Below are 21,658 nucleotides of genomic sequence, written 5' to 3'. Positions count from 1 at the left end.
GTGGATAAAGACAGTAAATGCAGTCTTTGTGGGGGTCCTCAAAGTGAAGCCTCTTTTTTCCCACAGGTTTTGCAGGCTCTGAAGAGACTCTTCCTCTCTTTGTCAGACATGCTGAAAATTCACACAAATTGAGTGTAAAGCAGTGTGGAGAGGAAACCTGGAAATCTTTGACTAGAAATAGCAATTTCTGAGGAGAAAAAAAATACTACAATAAATTCTAGAAAGGTGTGACTGAGCAGAGCTCAGTGGAGACTCCCTAGCATGACGTACAGGGGAAAATCTGAGGCACTGGAGCTTCGCACAGGAGTGTTCTAGGGTTAGGGTTAGCCTGATTGGCTGAAACCTGGTTTGGGTCTTTTTTCCTCAAAAAGACATGGATAGACTAGTAATGTAATGGGCTTTAGGCCTGTATTCACTTTAGTTATAACATTGCTATTGTAACACACCAGAGACTTCCATCTCGACGACGGGGAATGATTCAAGCATGTGAATCTATGAAAGTTCCAATACTGGAGTAAATAATGTTGCAGACAAGAGTTGTCGCTGTTGCTGCACACTGTAGGTTCTTGTGGAGTCCAGTTGCGGTTCCAGTGGCCAGAAGTTGATGTAAACCTTACAGAGGATTCCTGCTTGAGTGTTGCACTTCGGATCTGAGGACCCACCCAAAAGGGAGACCCTAAATAGCCCTGGAAGGGGGATTGGTCACCCAGCCAGGTGACCACGTATCATGAGGGGGCTGTGACATCACCTGCTTGACCTGGCCACTTAGATGCTCCCAGAGGCCTCTGCCCACACTGGATTCAAGGTGGCAGAATCAAGGGGCCATCTGGAGGAACTCTGGGTACCACCCCTGTGGTAGTGATGGACAGGGAAGTGCTCATTCCCCTTTCCATTGTCCAGTTTTGCACCAGAGCAGGGACTGGAGGTCCCTGAAACAGTGCATACTGGTTTAGGCAATGAGGGCACCAAATGTGCCCTTCAAAGCATACCAGTGGCCAGGGGAGGCCACCCCTTCCAAGCCATGTAACACCTATTTTGCAAAGGGAGAGGGTATTGAGTCTCTCTCTCTCAAAGGAAATCCTTTATTCTGCCTTCCTGGGCTTGAGCTGTTTAAACAGCAGGGGGGCAGAAACCCGTCTGAGGGGTGGCAGCAGCATGGGCTGCCCGGATAACCCCAGAAAGCTGGTAGGAGCAATGCTGGGGGTCCTCCAAGGATCATACAACTAACACTGGCAACTATATTGGGGTATGATTCCGACATACAAGTTACTTACCGTTGGTAACAAAATATCTGATAGAGACATATTCGAGTTGGAGATTCCTTACCTTAGAATTTCCCCCAGGTGTCAGACTGGATCCGGAGATTTTCCTTCGAGCAATACCCTTGCGCGTCAGTAGGTGGCGTTGGTCGACTCTGCAGGCGTCGTAGTCACCGTGATGACATCAGGAGTAGTACATAGACGCCGCCCTCGCGCAGTGATGTCAGTTTCTTTTAACGACTTTCCACGCCAAAGCGCAGAGCCGCTAAGAACATTGAGATTGGTGCGCCAGAGCTAAGGACTTGAAAAGGGTTCCCTAGAAATCAGTTTGCAAGCGAGGAGGATGGGTGGGAGGTAAGGAATCTGCAACTAGAATAGGTCTCTACCAAATATTTTTTTACCGAAGGTAAGTAACCTGTACATCTGATAGATACTAGTAGCAGATTCCTTACCCTAGAATAGATACCCAAGCAATACCATCTTTGATGGTGAGCAGCGAACCAAGATTATACTAGGAAGTCCTGCAGGACCGAACAACCAAAGTAGCCGCCCTGACGGATCTGAATGTCCAGACAGTAGTGCTTAGAAACATGTGCAAGGACGCCCATGTAGCTGCCTGGCAGATATCCAGGAAAGGAACTCCGCGTGCTAATGCAGTGGAAGCAGCAGTTGCTCTGGTGGAATGAGCATGCAAACCCTCAGGAGGTTGCCTCTTGGCCAAAGAATAGCACATTTTGATGCAAAGAAGCACCCATCGAGAGATGGTATGCTTTTGCACCCCCTTCCCTTTTTTCGCACCCACGAAGAGTTGATCGTCCACCTGGAAATCTGTAGTACGATTGATGTAGAACGCCAATGCTCTTTTTGGGTCCAGACGGTGGAGTCTCTCATCCTCATGGGAAGGATGTGGGGGTGCATAGAAAGTAGGCAGAGTGATGGACTGGTCTACATGAAAACGTGTGTCCACTTTAGGAAGGAAGCCTTAGTTCACAACACTACCTTGTCAGGGTGCACAGACAAGTATGGAGGTTTTGAGGAAAGGGCCTGAAGCCCAATCACCCTGCGAGCAGAGGTGATAGCAACAAGAAAGACAGTTTTGAAGGTGAGGAGCCGCAGGGGACAATTATGCATTGGCTCAAAAGGAGTACACATCAAATAAGTAAGTACAATATTAAGGACCCACTGAGGCATGATAAATGGAGTGGGAGGAAATAAATGGGTGAGTCCTTTTAGGAATCTACTCACAATGGGAGATTTAAAGAGTCAGGTCTCATCAGGTAGCCTAAGAAAAGCCAAAATGGCAGATAAGTACCCTTTAAGGGTGCCCAAAGCAGAGCCCTGCTGAGCCAAAGAAAGAATGAACAGAAGAACGTATGAAAGAGGGGTAGAAAGGGGAAAATCAACAGATTTGTTGGTTCACCATGCCACAACTTTATTCCAACAACAGGTGTAAACAGTTTTGGTTGAGGGACGCCTGGCTGCCAAGATAACATCGCAGACTTCGGTGGAAGTTCAAAAGCCGTCAACTGTCGCCACTCAATCTCCACACATGAAGGTGGAGGTTGGACAGGTTTGGGTGAAGAACCATCCCCCATTGCTACGACAGAAGATCCACCCGAAGAGGCAGTCTGAATGGAGGATCGATGGACCTGCTCAATAGCTCTGGATACCAGAGAGAGGGAAGGAATGCTTTCAACGCAAGCTTGATCGCCTGGAGCTCCTGAAGGTTGATATGGAGCCCAGACTCCGCCGAAGACCAGAGTCCTCTAATCTCCGCCTCCCCCATGTGGCCACCCCAACCCAGAAGTGATGCATCTGTCACTATAGTGATCTGGTTGAGGCAGGGAGAGAGATCTGGTTGAGGAAGGGAGAGAGCTCTGCGGTGGACCCAATGTGGATTTGAAAGCCACCACTGCAGGTCCCCTCCGAGATCTGGACCATGTTAGAGAGAATCCCCTGATGCTGCGCCCACTGGAACTTCAGGTCCCACTGCAGAGCCTGCCTTATGCCATCTGTTACTAGCAGGATGCAGGAGGCCATGAGGCCCGGCAGCCTCAGAGGCAGTCTCCCCGAAACCCAAGACCGAAAGATCGGACTCATAGCCTGAATGTCTTGGACTCACTTGTTGGGTGGATAAGCTTGAAACTGCACTGTGTCCAGAACCGCTCCGATGAAAGGGAGCGTCTGAGAGGGAGTCAGGTGTGACCGGCACATTTATAGTGAACCCCAGCGTGTGCAGGAGGATCGCCATAGTCTGAAGGTGGGAGACGACTTTCTGGGGTGAGTTAGCCTTCAACAGCCAGTCGTCAAGGTAGGGGAAGACTGAGATCCCTAACCTGCGCAGATGAGCTGCAACCACCGCCATCACTTTCGTGAACACCCGAGGGGCGCTGGTAAGGCCGAAGGGGAGCACGGTAAACTGAAATTGCTTGTGACCTACCACGAATCGTAGGTAACGTCTGTGGGCAGGGAGGGCGGGGATGTGGAAATAAGCGTCCTGCAAGTCCAACGCTACCATCCAGTCTCCTGGGTCCAAGGCAGACAGAACCTGAGGCAGGGTGAGCATTTTGAATTTCTCCTTCTTGAAGAAGTAGTTTAAGGCCCCGGAGGTCTAGGATAGGACGTAAGCCCCTGTCCTTTTTTTGGTATCCGAAAGTAGCGGGAATAACAACCACAACCTACTTCTCGCACAGGGACCTTTTCTATAGATCCCTTGGCCAAGAGAGCTGCGACTTCCTGGCGGAGAAGCGCCAAATGATCCTCTGGAAGGCGAATGAAGGATGATGGCATGGTTGGTTGAGCAGATTCAAAAAGGGAGGGAGTAGCCCTTTCAAACTATCTGCAAAACCCACCTGTCCGTGGTGATGTTTTCCCAGTGTGGCAGGTGATGGCGAATCATGCCACCAACTGGACGGCAGTGAGGGGACGGACTAGGAGGGTTTGGAGGCTGCAGTGGGGGCAGAGGTGGACTGGGCAGACCTCTGGTTCCCTTTTCCACGGCCATGTGGGATTCCGTGTCCCCGGGCGGCACAGTGGCTGGGTGGAGGACGCGACAGAGAGCATCTTCTGCGGCCCAGAAAGGGTCAAAAAGCAGACTGGGGGGGCGAGGGGAAGAGGAACGAACAAGAAATCGAGCCATAGCCTGGTAATGAAAATGTCACTTACCCAGTGTACATCTGTTCGTGGCATCAGTCGCTGAGATTCACATGGTCTGCATAGCTCGCCATCTGGTGTTGGGTCGGAGTGTTACAAGTTGTTTTTCTTCGAAGAAGTGTTTTCGAGTCACTGGACCGAGTGACTCCTCCTTCTGTGCTCATTGCGCATGGGCGTCGACTCCATCTTCGATTGTTTTCCCCGCAGAGGGTGAGGTAGGAGTTGTACTATAGTAATAGTGCCCGCGCAATGAAATGAAAATGTCACTTACCCAGTGTACATCTGTTCGTGGCATCGGTCGCAGTAGATTCGCATGTTCTGCAATAGCTCGCCATCTGGTGTTGGGCCGGAGTGTTACAAGTTGTTTTTCTTCGAAGAAGTCTTTCGAGTCACGGGACCGAGTGACTCCTCCTTTTGTCTCCATTGCGCATGGGCGTCGACTCCATCCTCGATTGTTTTTCCCCGCAGAGGGTGAGGTAGGAGTTGAATTGTAGTAATAGTGCCCATGCAATGGAGTGACTAAGTATGCACTTATTTAAGGTTGAGATGATACATATATAAATAATTGAAGGTAACTTCCAAACTGCTACAGGCTCCCGGGGAGGCGGGTGGGCACATGCGAATCTACTGCGACCGATGCCACGAACAGATGTACACTGGGTAAGTGACATTTTCAGTTCGATGGCATCTGTCGCTGTAGATACGCATGTTCTGCAATAGACTAGTAAGCAGTTATTTCCCTAAAAGCGGTGGATCAGCCTGTAGGAGTGGAAGTAGTCTGAAATAATGTCCTTAATACAGCTTGACCTACTGTGGCTTGTTGTGCGGATAACACGTCTACACAGTAGTGCTTGGTGAATGTGTGAGGCGTAGACCATGTGGCTGCCTTACATATTTCTTGCATTGGGATGTTTCCTAGAAAGGCCATGGTAGCACCTTTCTTTCTGGTTGAGTGTGCCCTTGGTGTAATGGGCAGCTGTCGTTTAGCTTTAAGGTAGCAGATTTGGATGCATTTAACTATCCATCTGGCTATACCTTGTTTTGAAATTAATTTCCTGCATGAGGTTTTTGAAATGCAATAAAGAGTTGTTTAGTCTTTCTGATGTTCTTTGTTCTGTCGATGTAATACATTAATGCTCTTTTGACATCTAATGTATGTAGTGCCCTTTCAGCTACGGTATCTGGCTGTGGAAAGAACACCGGAAGTTCCACTGTTTGATTTAGATGGAACGGTGAAATAACCTTTGGCAAAAATTTAGGATTGGTCCTTAGGACGACTTTATGTTTGTGTAGTTGTATAAAAGGTTCATGTATAGTAAACGCCTGAATCTCGCTTACTCTTCTCAGGGAAGTAATGGCGATGAGAAATGCCACCTTCCAGGTTAGGAACTGTATGTCGCAGGAGTGCATGGGTTCAAAAGGTGGACCCATAAGTCTAGTTAGGACAACATTTAGGTTCCATGAAGGAACAGGTAGTGTTCTTGGTGGTATAATTCTCCTAAGGCCCTCCATGAATGCTTTAATGACTGGTATTTTATATAGGGAAGTTGAATAGGTAGTCTGCAGGTATGCAGATATTGCTGCAAGGTGAATCTTAATGGAAGAGAAAGCTAGGTTAGATTTTTGTAAGTGAAGCAAGTAACCCACTACATGTTCTGGAGTTGTGTGTAACGGTTGTATTTGTTTAATATGGCAGTAGCAAACAAACCTCTTCCATTTACTTGCATAGCAGTGCCTGGTGGATGGCCTTCTTGCTTGTTTTATGACTTCCATACATTCTTGGGTAAGTTGTAAGTGCCCGAATTCTAGGATTTCAGGAGCCAGATTGCTAGATTCAGCGATGCTGGATCTGGGTGTCTGATCTTTTGGTTGTGCTGTGTCAACAGATCTGGCCTGTTGGGCAATTTGATGCAGGGTACCACTGATAGGTCTAGCAGCGTTGTGTACCAGGGTTGCCTTGCCCAAGTTGGTGCTATCAATATGAGTTTGAGTTTGCTTTGACTGAGTTTGTTTACCAGGTAAGGAAGGAGAGGGAGAGGAGGAAAAGCGTAAGCAAATATCCCTGACCAGTTCATCCATAGGGCATTGCCTTGGGATTGCTTGTGTGGGTATCTGGATGCGAAGTTTTGGCATTTTGCGTTCTCCCTTGTCGCAAACAAGTCTATCTGAGGTGTTCCCCAGAGTTTGAAATAAGTGTTCAGTATTTGGGGGTGAATTTCCCATTCGTGGACCTGTTGGTGATCTCGAGAGAGATTGTCTGCGAGTTGATTTTGTATCCCTGGTATAAACTGTGCAATTAGGCGAATTTGGTTGTGAATTGCCCAATGCCAAATTTTTTGTGCTAACAGGCTTAACTGCGTGGAGTGCGTCCCTCCCTGCTTGTTTAGATAATACATTGTTGTCATGTTGTCTGTTTTGACGAGAATGTATTTGTGAACTATTATTGGTTGGAAAGCTTTTAGTGCTTGAAAAACTGCAAGAAGTTCGAGGTGATTGATATGCAGTTTTGTTTGATGTACGTTCCATTGTCCTTGTATGCTGTGTTGATCGAGGTGTGCTCCCCACCCTGTCATGGAAGCATCTGTTGTTATTACGTATTGTGGCACTGGGTCTTGGAAAGGCCGCCCCTTGTTTAAATTTATGTTGTTCCACCACAGAAGCGAGAGGTAAGTTTGGCGGTCTATTAACACCAGATCTAGAAGGTGACCCTGTGCTTGAGACCACTGTGATGCTAGGCATTGTTGTAAGGGCCTCATGTGCAGTCTTGCGTTTGGGACAATGGCTATGCATGATGACATCATGCCTAGGAGTTGTAATACCATCTTTGCTTGTATCTTTTGTGTTGGATACATGCGTTGTATGATGGTGTTGAAATTTTGAATTCTTTGTGGACTTGGAGTGGCTACTCCTTTTGATGTGTCTATTATGGCTCCCAGGTATTGTTGTACCTTGCGTGGCCGAATTTTGGATTTTGTGAAATTGACGGTGAACCCTAGTTTGAAGAGGGTTTGTATGATATGATTTGTGTGATTTGAGCACTCTATTAACGAATGGGCCTTGATTAGCCAGTCGTCTAGATATGGGAACACATGTATTTGCTGCCTTCTGATGTGTGCAGCGACTACCGCTAGACATTTGGTAAAGACTCTTGGTGCGGTTGTTAATCCGAAAGGCAGTACCTTGAATTGGTAATGTATTCCTTTGAATACAAACCTTAGGTATTTCCTGTGCGATGGGTGAATTGGTATATGGAAATAAGCATCCTTGAGGTCTAAAGTTGCCATGTAGTTGTGCAGCTTTAGCAATGGCAATACTTCTTGTAGTGTGACCATGTGGAAGTGGTCTGATTTGATGAAAGTGTTGACTACTCTGAGGTCTAGGATTGGTCTCAGTGTTTTGTCCTTCTTTGGTATCAGAAAGTACAGTGAGTAAACTCCTGTGTTTATTTGTGTGTTTGGCACTAATTCGATTGCATTCTTTTGCAATAGTGCCTGCACTTCTATCTCTAGGAGATTGGAATGGTGTGTTGTTAAATTTTGTGCTTTTGGTGGTATGTTTGGAGGGAACTGTAGAAATTCTATGCAGTAACCATGTTGGATAATTGCTAGAACCCAAGTGTCTGTAGTGATTTTCTCCCATGCTCTGTAATAATGACCTATTCGTCCCCCCACTGGTGTTGTGTGGAGGGGGTGAGTGACATGTGAGTCACTGTTTAGTAGTAGGGGTTTTGGGGCTTTGGAATCTTCCTCTATTTCTAGGGAATTGCCCTCCTCTATATTGTCCCCGAAAACCTCCTCTATACTGTCCTTGGTAACTGGACGGTGTGGCTTGTGAGGTGCTGGCTTGTGTGCTTTGACCCCGAAACCCCCCTCGAAAGGGCGTTTTACGGAATGAGCTGTAATTCCCTCTGCTCTGCGGGGAGTAGAGTGCGCCCATGGCTTTGGCAGTGTCCGTATCTTTTTTGAGTTTCTCAATCGCTGTGTCCACTTCTGGACCGAACAGTTCTTTTTCATTAAAAGGCATATTGAGAACTGCTTGTTGAATCTCTGGTTTAAATCCAGACGTTCGGAGCCATGCATGCCTTCTGATAGTTACAGATGTATTAATTGTCCGTGCAGCTGTATCTGCAGCGTCCATGGAGGAGCGGATCTGGTTGTTGGAGATGGCTTGTCCCTCCTCAACCACTTGTTTTGCCCTATTTTGGAAGTCTTTGGGCAGATGTTCGATGAGATGTTGCATCTCGTCCCAGTGGGCTCTGTCATAGCGCGCAAGTAGTGCCTGGGAGTTCGCGATGCGCCACTGGTTTGCAGCTTGTGCTGCGACTCTCTTACCAGCTGCATCAAACTTGCGGCTTTCTTTATCTGGGGGTGGTGCATCTCCAGATGTGTGAGAGTTGGCCCTTTTCCTAGCTGCTCCTACAACAACAGAGTCTGGTGGCAGCTGTGTTGTGATGAAAGCTGGGTCCGTAGGAGGCGCCTTGTACTTTTTTTCCACCCTTGGTGTGATTGCCCTACTTTTGACCGGGTCCTTAAATATGTCTTTTGCGTGCCGGAGCATACCAGGGAGCATAGGCAGGCTTTGGTAGGAGCTGTGGGTGGAGGAGAGTGTGTTGAACAAGAAATCATCCTCGACCTGTTCTGAGTGGAGGCTTACGTTGTGAAATTGTGCTGCTCTAGCCACCACCTGAGAGTACGCGGTGCTGTCTTCTGGTGGAGATGGTTTTGTAGGGTATGCTTCTGGGCTGTTATCTGACACTGGGGCGTCGTATAGGTCCCATGCGTCCTGGTCTTGGTCACCCTGGCTCATGGTGGTGTGAGCTGGGGAGTGTGATGGCGTTTGTGCTGGTGAAACGTTAATCACGGGCGGAGGAGAGGGTGGTGGTGTAACTCTTTTCACCACTTTTGGTTGTGGTGCTTGTTCCGTCTGGAACTCCAACCTTCTCTTTCTCCTAATGGGGGGAAGGGTGCTTATTTTTCCTGTCCCCTGCTGAATGAAAATACGTTTTTGCGTATGGTCCGCATCAGTTGCTTGTAGCTCTTCCTCAAACCTATGCTTCTGCATTTGGGAGGTTAGCGAGTGCTCTTCTGTATAAGAGCCTGAAGCTGGGTCGCTTGCAGTTTGTTTCGGCATCGAAACTTTGTCTGCGTGTTTTTTCGGCTCCGAGGTGACTTTTTTCCTTTTCGGGGCCGAAACCTCTCGGCGTCGATCTGTTTCGGTGCCGCTGTCTCGGCGTCGAGCCGTGTCCACACCGGCATCTCGGTGTCGAGGCTTGTCTCCAGCACTTTCTCGGTCCCGAGAAGGCTGCGTGCCGGTGTCTCGACCGGAGTCGGACGATCTCGGCACTGTTTGGGCCTTTTTCGGTGCCGACGGTCGGTCACCGATTTTATGGGTTGAGCCATGGCCTGGTGGCAGTGGCGTCCCCTGGGCCTTGTAAATGTTTCTTTGTGTGGTTTTCGACGTCTTACTCACGGTTTGTGTATCGTCGAATCCTTCGGAGTCTGAGTCTTGGATCGAGAAGGTACCTTCCTCTTCCTGTTCCTCGAACTCCCGTCGGGCTGTCGGTGCGGACGCCATTTGAAGTCTTCTGGCTCGACGGTCTCGGAGTGTTTTTCGGGACCGGAACGCACGACAGGCCTCGCAGGTGTCTTCGCTGTGCTCAGGTGACAGGCACAGGTTGCAGACCAAGTGTTGGTCTGTGTAGGGGTATTTATTGTGGCATTTGGGGCAGAAACGGAACGGGGTCCGTTCCATCGGCGTTCTTCAGCACGCGGTCGGGCCGACCAGGCCCCGACGGAGGATCGAAAAACTACCCCGAAGGGCACCGGAGCTCTTCGATCTTCGATGCGGTGTTGAATCTAAGTATGCCGATCCCGAACGCAACAATACCGACGAAAATCTTCCGAAATTAACTATTTTTTCTGTTCCGAAACTCGGAGCGACAGGAACACGTCCGAACCCGATGGCGGAAAAAAAACAATCGAGGATGGAGTCGACGCCCATGCGCAATGGAGACAAAAGGAGGAGTCACTCGGTCCCGTGACTCGAAAGACTTCTTCGAAGAAAAACAACTTGTAACACTCCGGCCCAACACCAGATGGCGAGCTATTGCAGAACATGCGTATCTACAGCGACAGATGCCATCGAACTGTGTAAGTATGTACCTATTAAAGGTTTAAATAATATATATACAAATGTACAAAATTGAAGGTAACTTCTGAACTGCTACAGGCTTCCGGGGAGGTGGGTGGGCCCATGTGAATCTCAGCGACTGATGCCACGAACAGATGTACACTGGGTAAGTGACATTTTCAGTTCGATGGCATCTGTCGCTGTAGATACACATGGTCTGCATAGACTAGTAAGCAGTTATTTCCCCATAAGCGGTGGTTTAGCCTGTAGGAGTAGAAGTTGTCTGAAATAGAGTTCTTAATACAGCTTGACCTACTGCAGCTTGTTGTGCGGATAGCACATCTATACAGTAGTGTTTGGTGAATGTGTGAGGCGTAGACCATGTGGCTGCCTTACATATTTCATGCATTGGGATGTTTCCTAAAAAGGCCATTGAAGCACCTTTTTTCCTTGTTGAATGTGCCCTGGGAGTAATGGGCAGTTGTCTTTTTGCTTTAAGGTAGCAGATTTGGATGCATTTAACAATCCATCTGGCTATACCTTGTTTTGATATTGGGTTACCTGCATGAGGTTTTTGGAATGCAATAAATAGCTGTTTAGTCTTTCTGATGTTCTTCGTTCTGTCAATGTAGTACATTAATGCTCTTTTGACATCTAATGTATGTAGTGCTCTTTCAGCCACAGAATCTGGCTGTGGGAAAAAAACTGGTAGTTCTACCGTTTGATTTAGATGGAACGGTGAAATAACTTTTGGTAAAAATTTTGGATTAGGTCGTAGGACGACCTTATTTTTATGTATTTGTATAAAAGGTTCCTGTGTTGTGAACGCTTGAATTTCACTTACTCTTCTCAGAGATGTAATGGCGATGAGAAAGGCAACTTTCCAGGTTAGGAATTGTATTCCGCAAGAGTGCATGGGTTCGAAAGGTGGGCCCATGAGTCTTGTTAGGACCACGTTTAGGTTCCATGAAGGAACAGGTGGTGTTCTTGGTGGTATAATTCTTTTAAGACCTTCTATGAATGCTTTGATGACTGGTATCCTATACAAGGAAGTTGAATAGGTAGTCTGCAGGTATGCAGATATTGCTGCAAGGTGTATTTTAATAGAAGAGAAGGCTAGCTTTGCTTTTTGTAAATGGAGCAAGTAATTTACTATATGTTTTGGAGTTGCGTCTAGTGGTTTTATCTGATTATGATGGCAGTAACAAACAAATCTTTTCCACTTACTTGCGTAGCAGTGTCTAGTGGATGGCCTTCTGGCCTGCTTTAAGACTTCCATACACTCTTGGTTAAGTTGTAAGTGTCCGAATTCTATGATTTCAGGAGCCAGATTGCTAGATTCAGCGATGCTGGATCTGGGTGTCTGATCTGTTGGTTGTGTTGCGTTAACAGATCTGGTTTGTTGGGCAGTTTGATGTGGGGTACTACAGATAGATCTAGCAGTGTTGTGTACCAGGGTTGTCTTGCCCACGTTGGTGCTATTAAAATGAGTTTGAGTTTGTTTTGACTCAATTTGTTTACTAGATAAGGGAGGAGAGGGAGAGGAGGAAAAGCGTAAGCAAATATTCCTGACCAGTTCATCCATAGGGCAATGCCTTGGGATTGCTTGTGTGGGTATCTGGACGCGAAGTTTTGGCATTTTGCGTTCTCTTTTGTTGCAAATAAGTCTATTTGAGGTGTTCCCCAGAGTGTGAAGTAGGTGTTCAGAATTTGTGGGTGGATTTCCCATTCGTGGACTTGCTGGTGATCTCGAGAGAGATTGTCTGCCAGTTGATTCTGGATCCCTGGAATAAACTGTGCTACTAGGCGAATTTGATGGTGGATTGCCCACTTCCATATGTTTTGAGCTAATAAGCTTAACTGCGTTGAATGTGTTCCTCCTTGTTTGTTTAGATAATACATCGTTGTCATGTTGTCTGTTTTGACAAGGATGTATTTGTGGGTTATGATTGGTTGGAAAGCTTTTAGTGCTTGAAAAACTGCTAATAATTCTAGATGATTTATATGCAGTTTTGTTTGATGTATGTTCCATTGTCCTCTTATGTTGTGTTGATTGAGATGTGCTCCCCACCCTGTCATGGAAGCATCTGTTGTTATTATGTACTGTTGCACTGGGTCTTGGAAAGGCCGCCCTTTGTTTAAATTTATACTGTTCCACCATAGAAGCGAGAGGTAAGTTTGGCGGTCTATTAACACCAGATCTAGAAGGTGACCCTGTGCTTGAGACCACTGTGAGGCTAGGCACTGTTGTAAGGGCCTCATGTGCAGTCTTGCGTTTGGGACAATGGCTATGCATGAGGACATCATGCCTAGGAGCTGTAGTATTGTTCTTGCTTGTATTGTTTGATTTGGAGACATGTGTTGAATGACTCTGTTGAAATTGTGAATTCTTTGTGGAGTTGGCGTTGCTACTCCTTTTGTCGTGTCTATTATGGCTCCTAGATATTGCTGTACTTTGCTTGGCTGAATGTTGGATTTTGCAAAGTTGACGGTGAACCCTAGTTTGTAGAGGGTTTGTATGACTTGATTTGTGTGGTTTGAGCATTGTATGAGCGAACTGGTTTTGATTAGCCAGTCGTCTAGATACGGGAATACATGTATTTGCTGCCTTCTGATGTGTGCAGCGACTACTGCTAGGCATTTTGTGAATACCCTTGGAGCGGTTGTTAAACCGAAAGGCAATACTTTGAATTGGTAATGTATTCCTTTGAATACAAACCTTAGATATTTTCTGTGTGATTGATGTATTGGTATATGGAAATATGCGTCTTTGAGGTCTAGGGTTGTCATGTAGTTGTGTTTTTTGAGCAATGGTAACACTTCTTGTAGTGTGACCATGTGAAAGTGGTCTGATTTGATGAATGTGTTTACTACTCTGAGGTCTAGAATTGGTCTCAGTGTTTTGTCCTTTTTTGGTATCAAGAAGTACAGTGAATAAACTCCTGTGTTTATTTGTGTGCTTGGTACTAATTCTATTGCATCTTTTTGCAGTAGTGCTTGAACTTCTATCTCTAGAAGCTGTGAATGGTGTTTTGATAAATTTTGTGATTTTGGTGGTATGTCTGGAGGGAATTGCAGGAATTCTATGCAATAACCGTGTTGGATAATTGCTAGGACCCATGTGTCTGTAGTTATTTCCTCCCATGCTTCGTAATATTGACCTATCCTTCCCCCCACTGGTGTTGTGTGGGGGGGGTGAGTGACGTGTGAGTCACTGCTTGTTGGTAGTGGTTTTGGGGCTTTGAAATCTTCCTCTATTCCTAGGGAATTGCCCTCCTCTATACTGGCCCCGAAAGCCTCCCCTGTACTGTCCCTGGTAGGTGGACGGTGCGGACTGTGAGGTACTGGCTTGTGTGGCCTGACCCCGAAACCCTCCTCTAAAAGGTGTTTTGCGGAAGGTGGTATAAGATCCTCTGCTCTGCGGGGAGTAGAGTGCGCCCATGGCCTTGGCAGTGTCAGTGTCAGTGTCAGTGTCCTTTTTGAGCTTTTCTATGGCTGTGTCGACCTCCGGACCGAACAGAAGTTTTTCGTTTACTGGCATGTTAAGTACTGCCTGCTGAATTTCTGGCTTGAATCCAGACGTTCTGAGCCATGCGTGCCTACGGATGGTAACCGACGTATTAATGGTCCTTGCGGCTGTGTCTGCTGCATCCATAGAGGAGCGTATTTGATTGTTGGAGATGTTTTGACCCTCCTCAACAACCTGTTTTGCTCTTTTTTGTAGATCTTTTGGGAGATGTTCAATGAGATGCTGCATCTCATCCCAGTGGGCTCTGTCGTATCGCGCTAGCAGCGCTTGTGAGTTTGCGATGCGCCACTGGTTTGCTGCCTGGACAGCGACCCTCTTCCCGGCTGCATCGAACTTTCTGCTTTCTTTATCTGGGGGAGGTGCATCCCCAGAAGTGTGTGAATTTGCCCGTTTTCTGGCAGCCCCTACCACCACAGAATCTGGTGGCAGCTGAGAGGTGATGAATACAGGGTCCGTAGGAGGCGCCTTATACTTTTTGTCCACTCTAGGCGTTACTGCCCTACTTTTAACTGGCTCCTTGAAGATCTCCTTTGCATGGCGTAGCATGCCTGGGAGCATAGGCAGGCTTTGGTAGGAGCTGTGGGTGGAGGAGAGGGTGTTAAATAAAAAGTCATCCTCTACTTGTTCAGAGTGTAGTTCCACATTATGGAACTGAGCTGCTCTAGCCACCACTTGTGAATAGGCTGTGCTGTCCTCAGGTGGTGATGGCCTAGTTGGGTATGTGTCTGGGCTGTTATCAGACACTGGTGCATCGTACAAGTCCCACGCGTCTTGATCTTGGTCGTCGTGGCTCATGGCGGTGTGAGCTGGCGAATGTGACGGGGTGTAAGTTGGCGAAGCCGGAGTTACAGGTGGAGGCGAGGGAGGAGGTGTTACCGTCTTTGCTGTTTGTTGCTGAGGAGCCTCTCGTGCTCCAAACTGAAGTGTTCTCTTTCTTTTTACAGGTGGAAGGGTACTGATCTTCCCTGTCCCCTGCTGAATAAAGATACGCTTTTGCGTGTGATCCACTTCAGTGGATTGCAGTTCTTGTTCGAATCTGTGTCTTTTCATTTGTGAAGACATAGAATGTTCTTCAGTATAGGAGCCTGAAACTGGGTCTGTTGGTGCTTTTTTCGGCTCCGAAAACCCTGTTGTTTGTTTTTTCGGCTCCGAGGTAACCTTCCTCTTCTTCTGTGCCGAAAAATCTTGGCCTCTATGGTCTTCGGCGCCACTGTCTCGGCGTCGATCCGTGTCGACACCGAACTCTCGGTGTCGATGCTTCTCTTTAGCACTCTCTCGGTCCCGAGGAGGCTGCGTGCCGGTGTCTCGACCGGAGTCGGACGATCTCGACACTGAATGGGCCTTTTTCGGTGCCGATTGTTGGTCACCGTGAATTTGGGTTGAGCCATGGCCGGTTGGCAGTGGCGTCCCCTGGGCCTTTTTGCCTTTTTTTATTTCTGATCTCGACGTCTTACTCACAGTTTTTGTATTGTCGAGTTCGTCGGAGTCTGAATCCTGGATGGAAAAGGATTCCTCCTGTTCCTCTTCTGTCTCGAACTGCCGATGCTCTTTTGGCGTGGACGCCATCTGCAGTCTTCTCGCTCGACGGTCGCGCAGAGTTTTTCGGGACCGGAACGCCCGACAGGCCTCACAGGATTCTTCGCTGTGCTCGGGTGACAGGCACAGGTTACAGACCGAGTGTTGGTCTGTATAGGGATATTTGTTGTGGCATTCAGGGCAGAATCGAAACGGGGTCCGTTCCATCGGCGTTGTTCTCCACGCGGTCGGGCTGACTAGGCCCCGACGGTGTGCCGAAATCTACCCCGAAGGGCACCGAAGCGCTTCGATGTTCAATGCGTCGTCGTATGTGTTTATCTCGAACCGGATCGCAACGATACCGTCGAAAATCTTCCGTTTTCAGCTATCTTTCCGTTCCGAAACTCGGAGCGACAGGAACACGTCCGAACCCGATGGCGGAAAGAAAACAATCGAAGATGGAGTCGACGCCCATGCGCAATGAGCACAGAAGGAGGAGTCACTCGGTCCAGTGACTCGAAAACACTTCTTCGAAGAAAAACAACTTGCAACACTCCGACCCAACACCAGATGGCGAGCTATGCAGACCATGTGTATCTACAGCGACAGATGCCATCGAACTCCTTGAATCTCTCCAAGGCAGAGTCCGCTTTATCGCCAAAGAGATGTGAGCCATCAAAGGGCATGTCCATGAGTGGCTGTTGGACATCCCCAGAAAAAACAGAAGTACACAACCAGGCATGGCTTCGTAAGGCCACCGTCGAAGGACCTTCACAACCGTATCCCACAAAGAGTGGGTATAGCGGCGTTCACAGACCGCAGCTCGAGACTGGAGGAAAAAAAACAACTTTTTGCCAAACTGTTCCAGACTTTTGGATTCCCTATCTGCAGGTGCCGAAGGGAATGCGCCTGCAGAAGAGGAAGCCTGGATAACAAGACTCTCGGGCGTGGGGTGTTGGGACAGGAATTTAGGGTCGTTCGGAACAGGCCGATGGCAGAGTGCAACAGTCCTATTCACAGGAGCCCCTGTGTTGGGTTTGGACCAGGTACCCAAAAAGGACATCAGTGAGGGCTTCATTTAAACGGAAAAAGTAGAAGCCCCAGGCTTAAGCACCTCCGTCAGGAGATTAGACCTGACCTCTACAGTGGGGAAGCGAGACCAAGGACCTCAGCTGCCCTACTGACCCCCATACCATAAGTTGCTCCCTCCGCTGTAGCCACGGTAGGAGGAGACAGCATGCCAGCGCCAGGAGAAGTATCCACACCACTGGCTTAGCCCAATTCCTGAGCCCAGTCCATAGAAAGGTCATCCTGGTATTCATAAGGGTCCAAGGATCCCTCTAATCCCTCCCCATATTTGTACCCATAAGAAAAAGGGTCAGAATCCGACCTGGGGCGAATAGGCCCCATCAAAGTCGAAGACGGCGTCAGACTACATCGCTCCAACTCATCGGGGGATAAGAACTGGGTCGACGTCGATAGTGGGCACTACCGATGTCAGGAGCGTCGACAAACGACCTGGCGCCGAGGAAGGTCTCAAGGGCACGGAACCTGAAGGCCCCTCAGCCGAACCCCTTGGGCCCGAAGGTGCCGTATCATGGTCGGACAGCCCAAAGATGAGGCGCATGGCCTCAAAACTCTTTAAGCTGGGCGGGGATCGCTCCGGCTCTGGGAAACTCAGGGAAGCGCGGAACCGACCAAGGCGCTGGCTCCGAGGATGGAGGCTTTGTGCTTGGACACTTGTCCCGCATCATGTCGGCCGAGCGAAGGGGCGAAGTCGGAGAACGAAGGGACTTCTTCTAATTCTTCTTACCTTGACCAGAGGATTTGGAAGAAGACAAGTGGTCTTGACTTCGCAACCGATCTCAAGACTTCCTCTTGAGCAAGACCGGGACCTACGAGGAGTTAAGGGCTGGGCCGCCATGAGCTTTAGGGACCTCTCCCTCAAAGCCTTTGGGTGCATGGTCCGGCACTTGGAGCATGGCTTTGGGTCGGGGTCGCGCTCAAGACACCACAGATAAAACCCGATGAGGATCCGTCATCGACATCGCACGATGACAGTCCTCGCACGGCTTGGAACCAGTCTTCGGGGACATCCTGGACGCACCAAATTTTCACAGAAAATCTCGACAAAACAGTTGAATTCGGCCAACAACTAGCCAGGGTAGCTCTTCTCCGGATCAGCGTGTGGCACGGAAAGAAAAGAACTGATGTCACTGTCTGATGCTGGGAGCAGTTCACATCTTACAACAGGGGAGCCATCAAACTGCTAGGTGACAGTTGAATACTTGCAGAAATGCCTGCAGAGACTTTAGAAAGGCAAACGCTAACTTTTCTAATGTATCTTTTCCTAATAGATCAAATTTAACTTTACTAATCATGTTTTGTTTAACTAATAAATGTTCACTACCAAGGAACCCGCTAGAGAAATATTTGAAGGACTCTTAAACCATTAAATATTCTCCTACGGAACAGCAAACACGGCTATAGTGAAAATGGCTATTAGGGCCTTTTCATTGTAATGAAACGTTTACCAGAAATCCTTTACATGTCCTACTTTTAAATACCATGCACTCTGCCTTAATGGGCAGTAAGGTTTTAAACTTATCAAAAGGGGCAATTTTGACAGGTCGAATTTGCAGTTTTAGACCTGCAGTAATGTTTGGACTGCCACAGCAGTGGTTGGCACAGTGAGTGCTTAAGCTCACTGGTAACAGCTAACTTACAAGCCCTAGGTACTCTGTGAGAATCATATACTAGTGACATAGGTAAGTTAAATGCATTAATCCAGGGTATGCTAATTTCATCATGTTGGAAGGCAGTACACAAGCCCATTACCACTGGTTAGCAGGGGAAAGTTGCACAGAATTCTACAGCCAGCAAAAACAGGGTTCAGCCAGAAGGCCAAAAAAAAAAAAAAAAAAAAAAAAAAAAAAACACTTTGAGGTAACCCTTTAGAAAGGGCAAATTTCCAACATCCCTTAAGGAAGTCTGGGATTAAGGAATTTATAGACGATATTAAGAAGGGTTTCCCTCTTGTTCAGTCTCCTTGGGTATTCAACAGTGCACCTACATTCTAAATTGTTGGGCCCTTGCTTTGAACTCATTCACACACCTACATTACCATGTGTTACTCTGAAAGCTGCCTTCTTAGCTAACATTACATCTGCATGCAGTCAGTGAAATTTATGGCTTATGCTCTACTAAACCATACACAACATTTTATAGTAACAAACATTTATTAAGAACTCTTCTACATTTTCTTTCCATTGTAGTTTCAGATTTTCAAATAAGCTAAACATTCACTTTGCCTATGTTCTTTCCAAATCGTCAGCTCCAACAGAGATCTTTACATTCACTAAATGCAATAAAGTTAACATTTCACCTAGATAAAAGAATTAAGACAATCAGATCATCTTTCCACAAATTACACGTCAGCAAAAAATAGTTACTGTCAATAAAGAAGCCCATATCTAGATGGACTGTATATAAGCCCCTCCCCTGATAGACATACAACATTGTCTGGATTCAGACTCCAGAGCAGATACTCAAGAAGGGCTGGCTTCTTTAAGGAACCTTTTAGGGTGATTGTTGAAGCTGTTTTTATTTCTTGACCGCCTCATTTGTGTAATGGACTTCAGTGCTTTTTACCAATGTTCCTTTTAATTTTTCCCTCTGTGTGCAGCAGTGTAAGGTCTCTGTGCACTGCAGCCCCACCTATGTGCCTCAAGAAATCGACCATCCAAGAGAACACTGTTCCAACAATCAGTGGTAAATACTACTCTAAACATTTGTTTACAACACAAGTGAAAATGGCGCATTTCCACACATACAGTTCCATGTAAATACAGGACAAATTGTTTACACAGGCACGTACACTCCAGATTTAGAAAAGGACAGGACACCGAAGGTTATACCATTATAAGATTTTTCTAAACATTCTTAATTAAATAGGTAAGGAAATGTTGGGAACCCTTAGAAGACCACACAAAGTAATCTGCACAACTGCATAACACATTTACAATTTGATGCACACAACTGCAAAACACATTTACAATTTGATGCACTTTCTATGTAATGACAGTCTCCTTGCTGAGCTGCTGTGAGGTAGTTTGTGAACTGTATGACATATAGGCCAACATGAGGTGTAGGAGAAGGGAAGAGTTCAGACAAATCAAGTGCCGTCACTAGATATGCAAGATTGGTTCTCGCCATTTCTCCAGTGTTGATAAACTCTGTCAAGGTCAACTTTCCCATTCAAGTGATAGGTCTTTGTCCTCATAGGCACATCCAAAGGCTTCTTGTCTAGTCTATGACTCAGACTTGATAGTGTTCATAAAACTGAATCCTTACTCACAATCTGCACCTGATGCCTGAAGTATTGCACAGACATCTACAAGCTGAGACACCACATTATATTGATCAGCACTTCTCAAAGTGAAAATCAGCATATTTTGAAACCCAACCTTTACATGTTTTTCCACCATATACGTCATCCATTTAGTTCATCTTCGGGGACCTTTTTTGCATGTGCTCACAAAGACTAGAAAAGACCAAAAAAGTCCCCCTCTCAAACTCTTGGTCTTCGTTGTACAAAGCCATCAGATCTTTGACTGTGTTGCCCCAAAAGATAGTGTTGCCCAAGTCCTGTTACTTAATTTGGCCAATCTCTCCTCTCGCATACTATACAGCTTCCAAACAGCGACCAAAGTTTTTTTTGGGTACAATTTACAGAAAGATGCAAATTCACCCTGAATGTCATTAAGTACTGCAACGGAAATAGGGTGGTTAAGTCCAATAGCTTGTTGTAGCAATATTTAGCACTGGGTCATTCTCTTCAACTTTCTCATGCTTAAAGTACTTCAGAACAACCTCTTAATCATGCATTAGTGCACCAACAGCAAAATGTCTAGAAAGTCACCACACTTCATGAAATGGGCAAAATTCAATATCAATGCAATTTTACCCAGCTTGTACTTCCTTGCAAAAGGTTGGGAAGACAAAGTGTAGACATTCCTCAATAAGGTATCAATCTCTTTGAACATTAGTATCTTCTTCCAGACATCATCACTCAAATCTTCTTGGTGGGTGATAATACTGATGTACTAGATGTGGATGGATTATTTAAGGTGAGTAGCAAAACCATTATCCTTACTCAGCATCACAGATGGACCATTTTATGTCAACATAACCTTTTCCACATGGTACAGCTCAATGGCAGTGTTTATATCTTTAACGGCAGGAGCAAAAGCATCAGCATTACAAACAGTCATATTTACTATCACCCATGCAGTCTTTTATGCTTTGTTGATGTTACTAATCGGAAACTGAAGAATAGGATGAACATTTTTGCCACAGAAATGTTTATACTTTATCAATTTGTGATATAGAGTGCTCTTCTGAGACTATCACATTTTTTATGGCCTCAAGGAGCTTAAAGTCATATTTGCTGGTCCTCTAGCTGTCTGGTCATCGATTTCTTGAACAGACAACACAGAAGTGTTCAACCACACCACTAGCAACACAATGTTGAGAATCTTTAGCTCCTCAAACAGGGATATTTGCCATTAAACCACTAATAGTCTTTTCGCTCTGTCAGTTGCAGCTGCTATCATCATTCTGTGCACTCCAAAGCCAAACCTGTTAGCACCACTTTTGTTTTTCAGTATCACCAATGCAGATTCATGAACTATGCTGCTAATGATAGTGTTTCAGGTAATTTGGTTTCCAGCAATCACATCCATCACTCAACTTCTTCCTTGTAAAAAAAGTCTTCCAATAATATTTGCTTCAGTACATGTTTTGGAAATCAGGCTCACATCTGGATTATATTGAAATAACTTTTTGTACATGAACCTTGCTTGGTGATTTCTGCATCTCAGCCACACTTTCCTTTATCCACTGTTCATGGACTACAAGGCAACATTTCTATCTCTGAGCACCGCCCTCTGCAGAAGGTCTCTTGAACATTGCGGTGATAACTGGTTGTAGACTGTTAAGCCTCAAAGCCTGCCATGAAGGAACAAGGTTTAAATTGGTGACTATCATCATAAATGTATAAAACGATGTAAAA

The 21,658-nt window shown here is 46.5% G+C and overlaps 1 protein-coding gene across 2 annotated transcripts in view; it reads right to left on the bottom strand.

Moving 5' to 3' along the window:
• Positions 1-10,761: 10,761 nt before the first annotated feature.
• Positions 10,762-21,658, bottom strand: part of LOC138262248 (uncharacterized) — a 51,685-nt gene continuing 40,788 nt past the window's right edge. For both annotated transcript variants that reach the window (XM_069212112.1, XM_069212113.1), the window contains exon 2: positions 10,762-21,594. In XM_069212112.1, the coding sequence (XP_069068213.1) occupies positions 13,753-15,813 (2,061 nt within the window). In that variant the 5' untranslated portion in view covers positions 15,814-21,594 and the 3' untranslated portion in view covers positions 10,762-13,752. The remainder of the gene's footprint in view (positions 21,595-21,658) is intronic.

This window comes from Pleurodeles waltl, chromosome 10, assembly GCF_031143425.1.
Source record: "Pleurodeles waltl isolate 20211129_DDA chromosome 10, aPleWal1.hap1.20221129, whole genome shotgun sequence".
In the NCBI taxonomy this organism is placed as follows: Eukaryota; Metazoa; Chordata; class Amphibia; order Caudata; family Salamandridae; genus Pleurodeles; species Pleurodeles waltl.
Note: the sequence above shows the minus strand (reverse complement) of the source record. Positions and strands in the feature narration are given on the sequence as shown.